Genomic DNA, 17,603 nt, shown 5'->3' on the forward strand with positions numbered 1-17,603 from the left:
ACATGAGATGTTTTGATACAGGCATGCAATGTGAAATAAGCACATCCTGGGGAAGGGGACATCTATCTCCTCAAGCATTTATCCTTTTACTTACAATCCAGTTATACTCTTCAAGTTATTTAAAAATGTACCACTAAGTTGTTATTGACTATAGTCACCCTATTGTACTATCAAAAAGAGGGTCTGTCTTCTTAACTTCCTTTGGTTACTGATAGATGCATTGGTCTGAAGCCAGGGCTGTGGGGATGCATAGTCCCATGACTGACTGACTTCATCTGAACTAACTTGGCTCCCATTACTATATTTATTTACCTCAGTGATCACCAAGAAGAAAACATCCTGATGCTCTCATCCTTCAAGATGTATTATTCCCTAGTCTCTTCCTGCTTATAATGCCTGGTGGGAATACACACTGCCATATGGAGAATCTTTTTTTACCTCCACCTCTCTCTGCTCGATAGTCATGTTTGCTAGTAATTGTGGTGCATGAATAGATTTGAGAGATGCTGATAGGTCAAGTCAAATAGATAATGACTGTCTACATCTGAAACAGTTACCAGGCATTAGTTGGGGTTGAAAGTCGTTTTGTTTATTTTTCCCCAACTGCTGTGTGTTTCCAGGTGGAAACAAGTAACAGTGACTGGCCAAATCCACACGCTACCTACTGCCCAAGTTCTTCTCTTGTTTGACAATCTAACCAATTCTGTGGATTCCAAAAGACAAGCTAGTTTGTCAGTGGAAAGAATCCAGAACTGAAAAATAAGACCTACCACTAATATTGCCCCCTTTATTGAAACATGTTCAAAATACTAAGCCTCAACTTCTTCATGTCTAAAACAAAAAGACTGGATCAAATGATTTCCAAGGCTCCCTTTAGCCCTAAAATTCTTCCATCTAAATATGTTTCAATCCTAAACTATTTAAAGTTAGGATACCTAAATTCCCAAGGCAATTCTAAAAGATAATTAACCAACATGGTGACTTACCTCATGGATTTCTTACTAACCTCTCATCAATTTCTCAGCAACACACTTCAGCAAACTGTAGCCATGGAGACTCACTTAATATAAAGTAGTAGATGTAAGCTTTTTCAATCAGCAGTAAGTTTAAAGTCCAGAAAGCCATGAAAATAGGAAGTCCTAGGAAACAAAGTTAATTTAAGTATGTCTACATAATTCCTGTGGAGTTTGTGACATATACCAATATTACAGTCAGTGATACACTGCATTTCAACAGTGGTCCCATAAGATTATAATAACATAACACCACACATGTTTGTGGTAATGATGGTGTAAATAAGCCTGCTGTACTGCCAGTCATAAAAAGTATAGCAATATAATTATGTACAGTTAGAAAAGACTCAAGTTAAAAAAAATTTTTTTAAATGATGTTGAGGATTCTGACCCTGTGTAGGCCTGGGCTAATAGTTTAACAACAACAGCAACAAAAGCTTTTAAGTAAAAAAAATCTTTAAAATAGAAAAAATTTTACAGCATAAGGTTATAAAGAAAGATGACGTTTTTATACATCTTGAGCTATGTGTTACTATGAAAGAGTCAAAAGGTTAAAAAATAGTTTACAAAGTAAAAGGTTACAGAAAGGTAAGTTTATTATTGAAGAAAATCTTTTATAATGTAGCCTAAGTGTTTAGAGAGTCTGCAGTGGGTACAATAATGTCTTAGGCCTTCATATTCACTCATCACTCAGGCATTGACTCAGCCAGGGCAACTTTCAATCCCACAAGCTCCATTCATGGTAAGGGCCCAATATAGGTGTCTTTGTTTTATGTTTTATACTATATCTTCTCTATGTTTAGCTATGTTTAGATACACAAATACAGGTGTTACAACTGCTTACACTATTCAGTACAGTAACATACTGTAAAGGTTTGTAGCCTAGGAACAATAAACTATACCCTACCACTTAGAAGTGTCATAGGCTGTACCACCTAGGTTTGTGTAAGTACACTTGATGATGTTCTCACAATGAAGAAATCATCTAACACATTTTTCAGAATTTATGCCCGTCATTAAGTGACATGTGACTGTAGAGTTTAGTGAAGTGAAAATGCAAAATAAATGTTAGAAAATCTTAAGATAGCTAGGTCCTATATAAAAGTAATTTTTTTAATCTTTTGTTTCATATCCTGTCTTTTAGTGTAGCCATATTTTAAATGCCATTAAAACTAAACCAGGTCAAAATTTGCTTTTTTGTCTTTGATGTAAAAAAAGAAAAAAGTGGAGGGGCACGGAGGAGAGATATGGGGAGAAGCTGTTCAATGAGCATCAGAGCACAGTATATACTATATCTTATAAGTTAGAGATCTGAAGTCAAATGTCAGCTTTGCTCTTTATTGACTTAAACAAGCAACTAACATCTGAATCCCAGTCTTACCATCTGTAAAATGTAAACAGTACCTTACAAGATCTTATACCTGAAGCACTTAGCACAATGCCTGGCATACATAGGTAATAAAAAATTGTAGCCATTATTGTTGTCACTGCCATGAATTCTTCCAAATATATATTAAATAACATGGAAATAATGAGCAAAGACCAGGGAAGAAAGCACTGGAATGGATGAGAGAGGAAAAAAAGCTTAAGTCATTCATTGTCCATTTATTCATCATCTACCATCTTGGATGATGCCTAATGACTTACAGAACTGAATGTGGAGGTAGGTCATTCCAATCCAGAGTCCTGGACCTGAAGATGGAGGAGCTATGGGGCAGATGAGCCTGATATTTAATGGTGATATTGCCAGAGTGGTTGACCTTCATAAATAATCTACCTCTTTGTTTTGTGGGGCCCAGCAAAGGGGCCAGATTCAAATTTGTCAGAAACCTAAGCAATTGGTTAACTTATAGGGGTCATTTGAGAAGCTGTAATGTGTTTTCTATATCATGTTTCATATAGGTCATTACCAATTAAAAGCATTATATGAGTAGTCATTATTAAATGTGTGAGACTGTTCATTCCCTCACATAGCATACTAAAATTATGGTAGGTGAGAGATTCCAGTAACGTGCTTATTAATCCCGTGTTATAATGACAGTAAGCAGGAATTTTTAATCCTCAAAAGCTGCTCTTCTGAAGAGAAGTTCAAATAAAGCAGACAATGAGCTCTTTGAGCTTCCTGCCCTCTGTCAGTGTATGCTCACAAGGGCACTACTCATTCTTGAAGTATTCATGACCCAATAATGTTAGTGACAAAGGGCATGTTGCAGACACACAGATGGTTATTTCACATGTAGTCTAATCCCTATGGATTTAGAATAAGCAAGACTATGTAACAGGCAAAGCCTCTCATTAAATTTTTCTGAATTGCTCACTAAAACTTTGTTGAATAAAGAATATGATGTTAGATTATTTCCATATTCAAATCCATAGGAAATGGAAATATAGGCTGCCTTTTTGAGCAAATAACTAGTCGATTGAGATATCCTGTGTTCAACTTCATAGTGCTTTGGTTCAATTTCATTTTTACCCTGGGATAGACAATTGACAAATTTCACTGTACACATCATATTCAAGGACATAGTAAAGCAAATCTTCCGAATGTGAGGTAAAATATGTGGCACAATATAACACACATGTAACTCACATATGACTGAATTAAGCAGCTTTTAGAGTTTCAGTACCAAAAGCATTAAATGAATCAACGGAAGTATATGTATAGTTCTTTTCACAGTAATACAGGACTATGAAAATAACGGGAGCCAAACTGTGCAAAGTAATCTGGATAACTTACGGAAAAAGTTAAAATTCCACTGTGACTTTTAAAGACATTTTGTCAAAAAACAAAACAAAAAACCTCTTACTGTCAATTATAAACATACAGGGAAATTTAAAATACAGTAAAAATAGTTGTCTAATGAGTTTTATTGTAAAAGTCTTCTTAAGAGTAGTTTAAACAGTGTTTGCCTCTTTCTTCTCATGGTATAGTAAGGGGCAAGCAGCTTTTCTATGCCTTGGAAATGGATCCAAACTTAGGACTACGACAATCCACCAGCATTGTAATCCTTTCAGTTTTTTATGTCATCACCTACCTGAGAGATCCTTAAATGTGAGCTTTTCTCCATGTAAATTTTGCTAAGATATCTGTATCTTTCTCCTCACTTATGTCAATAAGCCCAACTTCAGTAACCTCCTTGGATGCTTATCTAGAATCCCTCCAATGGCAGCAGTGTCAACATTCCAAGGGTCAGTAATTGCTTAGATTAACTCATTTGCGCTGTATGCATGTTTCACTCTAGCATTATCCCTTATCCTTTCTTTGCTGCACTTTCATGTTTCCTGGCCAAGTCCATCTTTTGATTATCCAGGTTTGTAACTGCGAAACTAAGTGGCCACACTTTGTTGTCTGTGTGTGAACAGGAACACAGTGACCAATCACCTGCTTTGAAAGAAGAGACTGGTCACTAATGACATGTATCTTCTATCCACACAGTGATTAGTGGACTACAGGATTAGCTTGTGAAGTTTGCCCTTCATGCAATTACACACATTTAATATCCCATGGTAACTGAAATTTGAAATGGTCAGAGGACACTAATGTTGTTTAAACTGTGGAAGCAACTACTGTCAGCCTATTTAATCAACAAATATTTAATTGTCCATGTAATGCACATCAAAGCATTGTATTGTATGATTGAGAAGTATGGATTATTAATAATAAAGGCATTCTGTTAAGGAGAAAAATCTGCATAATTAACTGTAATACTAGCTATAGCGTGTGTACTAGAGAGTGGTATAAACATAGGGCCGTGAAAGCAGAATCATTCAGTTTCAAAGTGAAAATTCTAAATAGCATGACTACTAGGCAATAAGAGCAATGATAATCAATACTTTCTAGCCCATTGTTTCTAACCCACAATTGTCAGAAAATTTATGTTCCTCATTGCACTTTAGGGTTGTACTACCTTACACAGCCAGTTCTCAAGACTATGTTTGACCTAATTGAAGAGTAAATTTTGTCTTAGAAAAGGAAATATGTATTTTGAGAGTCTAGTAAATGTTTCCACCCAGGAGGTTTCAGAAAAGTGTTCAGGCACTGCTGAGTACATAAGCAAGATTTTTAAATCCTCTGCCCCTGACGTCAATACAACCCTCAATAACTGATTAAAAAACACACACACAGGTAGGGTGTATAAATGGAAGACCGCAGACAAGCAATTTGAGAAAGGAAAAACTTACATTGTGTACGTTTAGAGTCCCTTCTTAAAGGTTTTAGGCACATTTCCTTAGATGTTACTTGTTTTAAAACAGCATAAGTCTTCCTTCATAACTAAGGACATCAAAACTCACATATTGCCCTACTTAGAATGTTATGGCCAGGTGCAGGACTTTGGGATCTCCCAATCCAGGTTCATACTGTATTAGTTAGTCGTGCTGCTAGAAAATTACTCATTTCTTAAGGTTTCATTCTGCTCACATTAAAGCTTTGGCTCTATTCTCGGCTGGGCATGGCAGCTCACACCCATAATTCCAGCACTTTGGGAGGCCCAGGCATGACGGTCCATACTTCTAGTCCCAGGTACTTGGGAAGCTGAGGTGGGAGAATCACCTGAGCCCTACAAGTCGAGCCTAGAGTGAGCTGTGATTGCACCACTGCACTCCAGCTTGAGCAACAGAGCAAGACCCTGTCTCAAAAAAAAAAAAAAAAACCTCTCTCCCAAAAGCAGGCTGTAATCATGCCTTCAGTAGTACAAAGAGTAAAAGATAAAGGTATGACCTCCTCTCATGACTTCTTTCTCCTGGTGGTAGTCTCCCTGGTGTCGGGGGGAGGAAGGAAAGAAAAAAGATGACTCCATCTGTACTTCAGTGGTGAGGGGTCATTGTCTATTTCGTTAGTGTGAAGGGTTGTTCTAAAATTCTTATGTCCAAAGTGACCATTTTCTGTCTTCCAGTCCTTTTATCATCAAATGGCTGTGCCAAGGAGAGAGGCCCTTGTGGTGAATTGCCTCATCTCAGCAGGTTCTCTTGAAAGGTTTTGGCCCAAATCTTGATGATTCTCTCAAGATAGAAACTGAAAGTCTTTCAGAATCTTTTGTTCCGGGCTTTCAGCATTAGCCTTCATTTTTATGAAAATAAGATCTTTATTAATCTAACACATTGCAAAAGTTACAGTCTCTATGGTAGAAATTAAAACTCCACATAACTTTGACAAAAATACTATGCTTTTAAAAACTATACTGTAAACTTTTGTAGCATAATAATTCATTATAGTTTATAATAGCAAGGAATTAAACAATTGAAATATGGTTAAATTATATATTCATTATAATGGATTAAATGTCAAACATTAATGTTTTATTTTCCAAGCATGTAGTCGTTGAACATGTACTTTGTAGTGGCAGCTTTATCTACACTGAACTGGAATGACCTCCATGATACATTTTTAGGTGAAAAGATAAAGGCCTGGTAACAAATAGCTAGAGCATGGGCTTCAGTTTGGGGAAAAATGTGTATGTTCATAAAAGATATGTTAATGTGAATATAGTAAGAGGTTGGTGTTATCCTCATTTTACAAATAAGAAAACAGAAGCTTAAGAAAATAGAATCACAGAATCAGTGGTGACATACTGTGATTTGAATTCATGTTTATCTGAACCCAAATCACAGGCCCTTTCCAACACAGTAAGTTTAACCCCTGACTAATCTTTTCCAGGAGACAGTTGACTTTTTAAAATGCTATCGGTACACCTTATAAATAAATTGTTGTAATATATTTGCATGTGGGGCTCCCCTGGCCAACTATGAGTTTCATGAAGGCAGGGACCCTAACAAAGCTACCTTTCTGTTCCCAGTGCTCCGGTATGGCACATTGTGGAAAAGCTCTTAAAGTAATAAAAAGCAATGGTGCATCCTTGTGTGCAAGAAATGAATATAACTTCATTAAGTGGCTAGTAAATCAACCCTAGTTCTTTAAACTATCATAATAGTAACAGAATGTCTTAGGATTTCTGCAGGCCCAATGACATTTTAGTTCAATGGGGTAATTATTACATCCAAGCTTCCAACTTGCATTTCATACTGAAGTGAATATTTATCATCACCTATTATGCACTATTAATGGAAAGAACTATTCATTTCCAATAATACATTTTATGTTTCTGATGCATAGAATGAAATTGTCCATTATTAATGAGTCTGAAAGCTCAGGCCAGTAAGCCTCTGCTTATTTTCAGGTCGTTCCTCCAAAGATGCCGTGGGTCAGATATCTGTTCATGTGGACATCACTGCCACCCCAGGAACGGGAGATCATAAAGTCACTGTAAAAGGTATACTTCTGGTCTAGATAAATCAAAACAGCCTTCTAAACTTCTGCAGCAGTACTGATATCAGCAATGTGACTTTTCTTGCATTTAAAAAAACTGCATAATTATTTTAGGGCATGCACAGAATTTCCTAATGAAACCCAAACTTTTGATTAAAAATAGAAAAATATCAATGGCACTAATGTTTAGCATGCATTATTCAAAATATATAAATACACTGATTAAATATCCAAACTTACTTTATCAGATATTTATTTTGTGGTTGGTGCCATGATATTCATTGAACACTTGCACTTTAAATATTAAGTCAGTATGTTCTTACTATTCACAAAACCTACTGCTTTTTCTATATGATTTCCAACAACTGGCTTAGAGTTCTTTACAATGAGTGGCTCAATTTGTGGGTTTTACATTGTAAAAACAGCCTGAATGCAGGGGTAATTTCAAAGATGAAATTAAAGGATTAGCATTTTGTTAACAATACGCTCGTTCTATTTTTATATTAGTCACTTCAATACCCACTTTGAGCAAAACTAGGGCTGCCCAACATATTTCAGAATTACATTACATATTGTATCTTTACATCATAAAAGTAAAATAGCTATATTTTAGAATAGATTATATACAGTAGTATATACTGTCAATTTCCTTAAATATTTTTGAAAAATGTTGCCAACATGTGAAAGTTTAATGAATATTTTGCAGTAGTGATTTTAATTATAAGACACTTCGCTTGAGGATGAGCAAAGATATTTACACATGAGAATGTTCATTTAGTATTTTTTTATGACGACTGAAATTTAAAAACAGCTATAATATCTAACAAACAAGTGACTGGCTAAATATAGGATGAAATAGCCACAGAGCAAAATATTATTAGCAGTTGACAAAATATATAATGAATTAGAAAATTAGCCATGATAGACTTAAAAAAATAAAGCTATTTATAAGATTGCAACACATTATAATATCATTTTGTATATAAAGTAACTAAATATTGAAAGCATACAATCCAAAATATTGTCATTGACTGGTAAATTTATAGCTTTTTATCTATTTCCTGATGAGCATATCTTAATGTTCAATACGAACAACACCATGTTTTTACCAAGAGGAGGAGAGTGCTAACTTTTCATTAGTAACAGATATCATTTTAACTGCAGCTAACTAACTTTTCACCAAAGCTACACAGCTTCAAGCTGAAAGCTCCATCAGGTGTGCCTTCCAGAAAGAAAATTGTATTTTATTGTTTTGGAGTACAGTGTCTTGTCAGTGGAGTTAGGGCACTATTATTAAGTTTTGGCTTCATAAATCACTTTTAAAATTTCACTCTAAATTTCCACACATCTGTTTGCTAAAATGTGATATTTCCTTTTTTTTAGTGATTGCTATTAATGACCTAAACTGGCAGACCACGGCAATGTTCCGCCCCTTTGTGGAAGTTTGTATACTGGGACCCAACCTTGGAGACAAGAAGAGAAAGCAAGGCACAAAAACAAAAAGCAACACATGGTCACCAAAGTACAATGAAACATTTCAGTTGTAAGTCATAAACCCACCTTACTTATTCCACCAGGCAATAGTTACTGTACAGCTGACCTTACTGAGGGATTTGGAGTGGGAAGGGCTAAGGAAAATGAAGAAGGCTCTGTTTTTAGTTCCCTTCCATTCATTCAATATCTGTTCAGTGCCTGCCACGTATCAGCCAATGTTATAGTCATTAGGTGTATATATCATAGGAGGTGTCTGAATGAATCTTTTGCAGTGCACTCATATAAGTTACTTTCTACAGATGAGGAGTGTATGATAAAGTCACAAATATTTGTCATATGGCATTAAATACAATATGCAGAACTATGTGGTAAGTGCTATGACTAGCTGCTTTGCCTGGGAGGTCAGGGAAGCCTCTCTGAGCATGTGACTTTTAAACTGAAACCTGTCCAAATAAAAAGCCAGACATGGAAGAGCAGAACATTTCAGACAAAGTGAAATAGCTAGTACAAGGACTCTAAGGCAACAGCAAGTCTGGGATATTTAAGAAGCAGCACATCATAGATAAAGGAGTGAGATCCAAGTGAGGCCAAGGTACAGATAGTGTGTCACATAGGGCTTTTCAATTCTAAGTTCAATAGGTGGTCCACTGAAGGGTTTTCAAATGAAGAGATGAGATTTACATCTTTATTTTGTTTGCTGTGTACAGAAATAATTATACGGTGGCAAGACCAAATATGTAAAGATCAGTTAGAAGGCTATTGCAATAGTCCAGGCAATAGCTATTAGTGACTAACCGGATCCTAGTAGGGAGATAGATGGAGAAGATTCTGTATCATGTGTGGAAAGTAGATTCTTGCCATAGGCTGGAGGTAGAACATGAAAGAGTAATTCGGTAGAACATGAAAGAGTAATTCCCGAGAAAACTCAGTTTAGAGTAATTCAAAATGAGCTTCCTTACAAAGGAATTTACAAAGTGGTTAAGAGTAGAGAAATTTGAGTAATCATGGGAACTGGGGCTAATAGTAACCAGGCTATTACCATACTTATGCCTGAAAAGAGGAGAGAAAGAGTCATTACTAAAATTAGGAAAGTGAAAACTTGATGTATGCTTGAAATGTATTATTGAAATACACTATTAATGGAACTATTCATTTCTTTTCAGTTTGATGTATACATTTCAAGTATACATCAAGTTTGAAATGTATACTTGAATGTATACTTGCCTTGAAAGCAGCAGTGACATTCCATGAAGGGCAACAGCCTACTGGAGGCAGCCCCACAGGCAAAGAGCCAGGGAAATAAAGACTCTGACCTCACTCTCCTCACTGCCAACCTCTTGATGGGGTTCCCTTTTGGCCAAAATCTACCGGAAGCAAGAAGAAACCCTACTGAGATAGTCCCAACAGATGAGTTTTCTATTGCAAACAGCAAAAAGGAGGGTGGATCCACAGGGGGAAACTGGGCGATACCTGGCACTGAATAAAATCAAAGATGATCCCTAAGTTTTTGGCATGAGGAGTTCGGAAGATAGTAATTTACCAAGATGGAAGAAGAAATGATAAAAATGTTTTAAATCTATTAATTTGGTGATGCCTGTCAGACTCTCAAGAGATGTCATTTAATTCAATAAATATAAATAATCTAACATAGAGAGGTTAAGAGGCGTAGGACAAAGCCCTAAGGATTTACACGCCAATACAGTCTCTTACAGGTTTTTTGTTCATGATTTCCTATAGTCATTTCAGCACTCTGCTCTGAATATTTCACCCTCTTATCATGTATTAAAACGGAAGTATCCTACTCTATCGAAAGGGTCCTAATAGATCACATTCCCTGCTAATAAACCAGCTTACAACATTTCACTATCTATTTCAACTTACTCAAAAACCTGGACCCAACTAAAGTTTCTTGTTAGATATAACACAGTGAGCTACTTAAAGGCAGCATTTTTAATTCATGAGATCTGATTCCCATCATATTTTGCTCTTCTACTCTTATCCCCTAGACTTCCATTTTCTTTCACATAATTTCAGATTCTCCCTAAAGTACAAAGTTTAGTTACCAATGTTCCTGGAAATGAAAGTTTGACTCTGCAAAATGTTTCATCAGAAAAAAATCACCTGTAAAAGGAAGGAATTTGGAAGCTGGTACTGCTGAGGGCTAGATGTACATTCATTAGAAAATCAAGAATATGAGAATGAACAAAAATAAGGGGTGGAGGAAGACAGACTGTATCTACCATATCACCACTTGGCCTTGGCCTTCTTTATTATGTTGACACTAACAAGCTGTCTTAGGTGGTTGTTAGGAGAGGCCACACACTTGACAGGTCTAACTAACTGTTACCATAGGAAAGAATCGGCATTGAATCACCAGGCTCTGCTGGAATTGATTTACTCTGGAGATTTGTATCCAATTTAGCATATTGTGAATAGTGCTTGATGGGCTGTGCAGTGTATTCCCCTGAGAAAAGACTCCTACATATAATAGCTTATGCAGGATTTGGAGGTAAAGTGAGAGTAGTAACTGATATTGAAACGGCATAGAAATTCTACCAAGAGGTACCCATTACCCTGGCCTAGCCCCCATGACCCCTTTCCAACTCCACCGCACCCACAATCAGGAGATTCTGCCTCGACTGATTAAGTGTAACATAGTATCTTAATTCCCATTTTTTTCTGTCTTTTCTATCTAGGGAAAAAGTCATTTTAAAATTCGCTTTCTAAGCCAAATTTAAAGGGTTAAAATACACTGATATCCTATTTGCCAACATAATAATCAGATCCAATGTATACAATTTTCAGCAGTATTTGAGAACCATAATGATGCCTAGTGGAAGTAAAGTTTTTGCTCAAAATTTGTATTTTTAATCCACACAGCATTCTCGGAAAGGAAAATCGACCAGGGGCTTATGAACTTCATCTCTCAGTTAAGGATTACTGCTTTGCCAGAGAAGATCGAATTATCGGAATGACAGTCATTCAGCTACAGAACATAGCAGAAAAGGGAAGCTATGGGGCATGGTATCCTCTTCTGAAAAATATCTCTATGGATGAAACTGGTTTGACTATCCTTAGAATACTCTCTCAGAGGACCAGTGATGATGTGGCTAAAGAATTTGTAAGACTTAAATCTGAAACAAGATCTACTGAAGAGAGTGCTTGAAACAAACATTGCAAGCTAAATACATAACTATAATTGTTTGACTACTGCATGCATGTGCAAATACATGGGAATGTTTAGTTCACTACATTTCAATGTTTGCCAGTACTCATGTATGATGTCTACAAGGTATGTAAAAAACCTGCTGAACTTTTATACCAATTCTGGTCTTTGGGAAATAAGTGTTCCATGAAGTGCCAAAATTATGATGTAAAGTGAAATATCAAGAACACCTTTTAAAATGTTTATTTTGTTTCTTTACCAATTTCACATTCATTAAACATAATTTTTAAAAACTAGTCTTTTGAGTTTGCCCATCAGTTGTCTTTGTTAAATGAGATTATATTGCCCATAGATCAGAAAACATTTATTACTCAATTTCCATTTTATTTACTTACCTCATTATAGATGTCTTACAAATACCCTTTTCTACCATAACTAGAAATGCAGTCACTTCTAGAAAGCATTTGTAATTTTATAGTCGCAGATATTGTGATTTTTGCATACACATTAAAATAGAAAAGGTGGGAAATATTTTCTGCTGACCAGTTTCCAACCTTTCTGAAATATCACTGTGAAGAAATGCTGTTAAAGCAAACTTACATAAAGCAATGCTAGAGTTTGTTAACAATGTTTGATATATATTGACAAAACTTTGTTCTCTAAAACTGCCAAGATCACATCACATTTGTAAAAATGGTAAGTTGTCATATAGTGTTATGTCTTGGCTTTACCATATTTCATTCTTTAAAAAATCATTAATGGTTTAGAAATGGAATGGTTTAGAAATGGGATGGAAAGTTTACTGAAAATACCTGTAAGTAACTATATTGTTAATATCTTCCCTCTGACAGTTATGACTCTATAATCAGTTCAATGCTTTATTTTTAAAAATATTCAATGATTAGTATTGAATGCAGCATTACTATATATTGTACTGATGCCAGAAGTCATGTTTTCATCCACTTAGTGAAAAAATAGTAAAATTAAGTCGGAAGAAATTGCTTAAAATTTTGTAATTTGTATTTATAAGCCCCAAATGCATCAAATGCAGTAGGAGAACAATGTAATACAGCTTGGTACCTAAAAATATAGCTAAGTTGGTTTTTGAATATAAAACAGTTTATGAATATGTGCATTTTCTGTATTTTTATGATTTGACTTTTTAGAGTCTATGCCAAAATATATGGCTGTAAAACAGTACTTTGTAATTATAACTTACGGTCATAACTGTTAGTGGACTACTTACAGAAGCAGAAACAAGAGCCTGTTATGATTGTGCTTTGTGAACAAGCTGATCTAATACGTTAAGTACAGAAGTGCTTAGTATCATGACTGTCAGAACCATTCTGCTACTGACTATGAAATCACAGACCAGTGAGGTGAGCTAATTCATGTTAAACTGTTAGGCCATTGCTTTGTTAATGACTCCTCTAAATGCATAGTGTGATGCGATCCTCTGGCATATGCTTTAATAAATGGATGTATATGGAGCACATGCAGCATTGTATTGTATCTTCTGCCTTTTTATTTCATTTATGCAATATCATCTCATTTAGGAATAAAAACTCCAGGCTCTTTTGACCATATGTAATAGTCTTCATATTATTTGGTTCTAACATCTCATTAAAAGTTTAGATGTCAGAATGGCTATTATTAAAAAGTCAAAAAATAACAGATGCTGGCGAGGTTGTGAAGAAAAATGTTTGTTTATACACTGCTGGTGGGAGTGTAAATTACTTCAATTATTGTGGAAAGCAGTGTGGTGATTCCTCAAAGACCTACAAACAGAATTACCATTCGACTAAGCAATCCCATTACTGAGTACACAGCCAAAGGAATATCAAACATTCTACCGTAAACACATATGCACGTATATGTCCACTGCAGCACTATTCACTATAGCAAACACACGGAACCATCCTAAATGCCCATCAACAGTAGACCAGATAAAGAAAATGTGGTACATATACACCGTGGAATACTATGCAGGCATAAAAAGAATGAGACCATGTCCTTCACAGTGACATGGATGGAGCTGGAGGCCATTATCTGAAGCAAACTAACACAGGAATAGAAAACGAAATACTACATGTTGTCACTTACAAGTGGAAGCTAAACGATGAGGACACATGGACACTAAGGGGGCAACAACAGACACTGTGGCCTACTTGAGGGTAGGAGGAGGGAAAAGATAAGAAAAAGTATCTATCACGTTACTAAGCTTACTACCTGGGTGACAAAATAATCTACACCAAAACCTCCGTGACACACAATTTACCTACATAATAAACCTGGACATGAACCCCTGAATCCAAAATAAAAGTTTTTTTTAAAAAGTTCAGATGTTAAAATTCATTCCACAGGTGTTGCGTTCATGGAAACCACTATATATTGTAATGACGAGGAAAATAAGGATGAACTAATGTATCTACCTATATATTGCTAAATACCGTTTAGTCCCATGAACAAAACTCAACATGCAACATGGTTAAAATCTCACATTATAAAAGTTTTCATCAATTACTTGAAAAATTCATTCTAGATTTATGTTATAAATATTTTACAGAACACTGACTTAAGCTCTTTAGGAGCACATATTAATGTCATAATACATGATACATTTGAGTAAAAGGCAGTTAGGATTTGCATTGATCACTTTAAATTGAGCAAGGTATTTTTTCCCTGACATGTTTAATTGCATCCAATTATTCTGTCTTTTACAATGTATACAATATATATCAAAGCCTAATAGTGGCAGGGTGAATTAAGTCTATTTATTACTATCATAAAGTACAGGTACTAATTTTGAAATGATTATAAATTCTGTAGACTCTGTTTTCCTCTCAAAGCACAAGTATTCCCGTTGTCTTCAAAACAAAGCCTGTTATATTTACTTACCCAAATTAGTAGTCACTCTAAGGTTCCCAGTGATCTCTGTCAATTGAGTGTTGCACTAATGTGTGTAGCAATTTATTCATCTTATTCTAGATAAAACACACAAAGGCAAAGCTCTGTTGCTTGTCTATGGATAAACCTCACATTACAGGTCTTTAAAGATACACGTGTAAATCAAATTGAGCAAACACAAAGTATTTAAACCCAGAGTGGAGTATTTGCTCTTCGAAGGAATTTGAATGCATTAAGTAATCAGATGTCCCCATTACAACCTGCGCTAATTTATCTACTTCTAGGATAATTTATATCTTGAATTTCTCTTAAATGAGGCACATTTATAAATGACAATGCTAGCTTAATGTCTTTTATTTGGTCTTTTTTAAAAACAATGCGTGAAACAAGATTTTCTCCTTTTAATTTCTCTACATTACATAAAGATATGACTATACTAGCTAGCCCCTTTATGGACTACTATAGCAGCTTTAATCTTTATACTCAAATAATAAATGATCATACTTATACATGACTCAGGGACTATCCTTGAATAAATGTCTAATTCCACCTACTTAGAAAAATTCTTGGGCACACAGGCAAGAGACTGCCCTCCCCTGTGGAATGAATTTTAACTCCGCTGATATTACCTGTGTTTATACTCAAGTCCTTTGTTTGAAATAGCTGCCCCTTTGCTCTTTTGACTCCCCAGGCCTCCACTGATCACTCATCTCTGTGGTTCAGGCTTCTGGAGTGTGATTTTTAGAATAAAAATCTAGGATATGTGATATGAAGGAGAATCAATTCCAATTTGTGAATGTTAAATAATACATATTTAAAAGTGCTCATGTTTTTTCACATCATGACAACTTTCAAATCAGGATACATGTATAATCCTTTGGCATGTTATGGTTTAATTGGTGATTTTTTTCTCCCTTAATAGTACATGTTTCTTCTTATAATGAATGACTTTCAGGCATCAATAAGCATATTTATTAAAAAGTATATATAAATCGATGAAAATAAAGTAATGCTTAGTTGTCTATTTTAAAACATAGTTTGGCTAGGCACAGTGGCTCACAACTGTAATCCCAGCACACTGAGAGGCCGAGAAAGGCAGGTTGCTTTGAGCTTAGAAGTTCGAGACCAGCCTAGTCAACGTGGCAAAGCCCCATCTCTACAAAAAAATACAAAAATGAGTCAGGCCTGGTGGCATGTGACTGTAGTCCCAGCTACTTGAGAGGCTGAGGCAGGAGAATCACTTGAGCCTGGGAAGCAGAGGTTCCAGTGAGCCAAGATGCATCACTGCACTCCAGCCTGGGCAACAGAATGAGACCCTGTCTCAAAAAATATGCATATTTTTTAATTTGCATATACTAAAATTATCTCTTTTGGCATACATTTCTGTGTTATGACAAATGCGTAGTCATGTATTAATCACAACAGTCAAGATATGGGACAATTCCCTCATGCCTCAAAATTCCACGTTACCACTTTATAGACAAACACTTTTCCTACTATCAACCCTCTGCAGCACTGGTTCATTTTAGTCCCTCACGTTTTGTGTATTCCAGAATGTCATATAAACAGAACTATACAGTATATATTCTTCTGAGCCTGTATTATTTCACTTGGCACAATGCACCAGAGATTCATCTACATTGTGGCATGTATCAATTATTACCTAGTTTTTATTGCTGAATAGTACTGCACTGTATGAACATTAAAAAGATTTCATTCACCACTTTCTACACTTACGTTGTCTGGCAATATTATGAACAAAGCTTTTATAAACATTCACATACAGGATTTTGTGTATACTTATTTTTATTTTTCTTGGGTGATTATCTATTAGAGTGTGATTTCTAGGTCTTATGATAAGTATATCTTTAACTTCATAAGGAACTTCCAAACTTCTTTGAAAGTAGTTGTAAAGTTTTACATTTCCAGAAGCAATGTATGAGAGTTTCAGTTGCTCTGCATCTTTGCAAGCACTGGGTATCGTCAGTTCTTTATTTTAGTTCTTCTTCTGATATGCACAAAATAGCATCTCAACATGCCTTTAATTTGTATTCATCTGAAGACTAATAACATTGAGTATCTCTGTGTGTGCTTTTTGACATCCATATATTTTGTTTAGTGAAGTATCTGCAAATCTTTTGCCCATTTATTTAATGAGTTGTTTATTGTTGAGTTTGGGGACATATTTTTGTATTCCATATACAAACCCTTTGTCAGATATGAAATGTGCAACTATTTCATCCCAGTCTGTGGCTAGTCTTTTCATTTTTATAACAACCTCTTTAAGAGAACAAAAGGTTTTCACTTCCATCAAGTCGAATTTGATGAAATCATTTTTTCTCTTTTATAGATCATAGCTTTGCTACCATAAGAATTACTTGCCTCACTCAAGGCCAAAAATATTTTTTTCTCCTATGTTTTCATATGGAAATTTTATACTTTGGGGTATTACAATTTGGCCTATGAACCGTTTTGAGGTTAATAGAGGTTGTAAAGTTTGAGTTAAGGTTCATCTATAATTATTAAATTACAATTGAGTAATTAATTAGAAACTAATTTTCATAGGCATGTCCAATTGTTCCAGCACCACACGATTCATTGAAAATACTACAGTTATCACTTTGAATTACCTTTGTACCTTCATCATAAATCAATTGACCAAATGTGTGTGGGTCCATTTCTGACATCTCTAGTCTGTTCCATTGATCTGACTCTATACCTTATCACCAATGTGACACTGTAGCAATTACTGTAGCTT

General features: G+C 35.4%; 1 protein-coding gene across 2 annotated transcripts in view; it reads left to right on the plus strand.

Moving 5' to 3' along the window:
* UNC13C (unc-13 homolog C) overlaps nt 1–13,437 on the plus strand; it is a 787,554-nt gene extending 774,117 nt beyond the window's left edge. For both annotated transcript variants that reach the window (XM_054667546.2, XM_009429165.5), the window contains 3 exons: nt 7,190–7,282; nt 8,662–8,821; nt 11,653–13,437. In XM_054667546.2, the coding sequence (XP_054523521.1) occupies nt 7,190–7,282; nt 8,662–8,821; nt 11,653–11,938 (539 nt within the window). In that variant the 3' untranslated portion in view covers nt 11,939–13,437. The remainder of the gene's footprint in view (nt 1–7,189; nt 7,283–8,661; nt 8,822–11,652) is intronic.
* The last annotated feature ends 4,166 nt before the right edge of the window (nt 13,438–17,603 follow it).

The sequence above is a fragment of the Pan troglodytes genome, chromosome 16 (assembly GCF_028858775.2).
Source record: "Pan troglodytes isolate AG18354 chromosome 16, NHGRI_mPanTro3-v2.0_pri, whole genome shotgun sequence".
NCBI lineage: Eukaryota > Metazoa > Chordata > Mammalia > Primates > Hominidae > Pan > Pan troglodytes.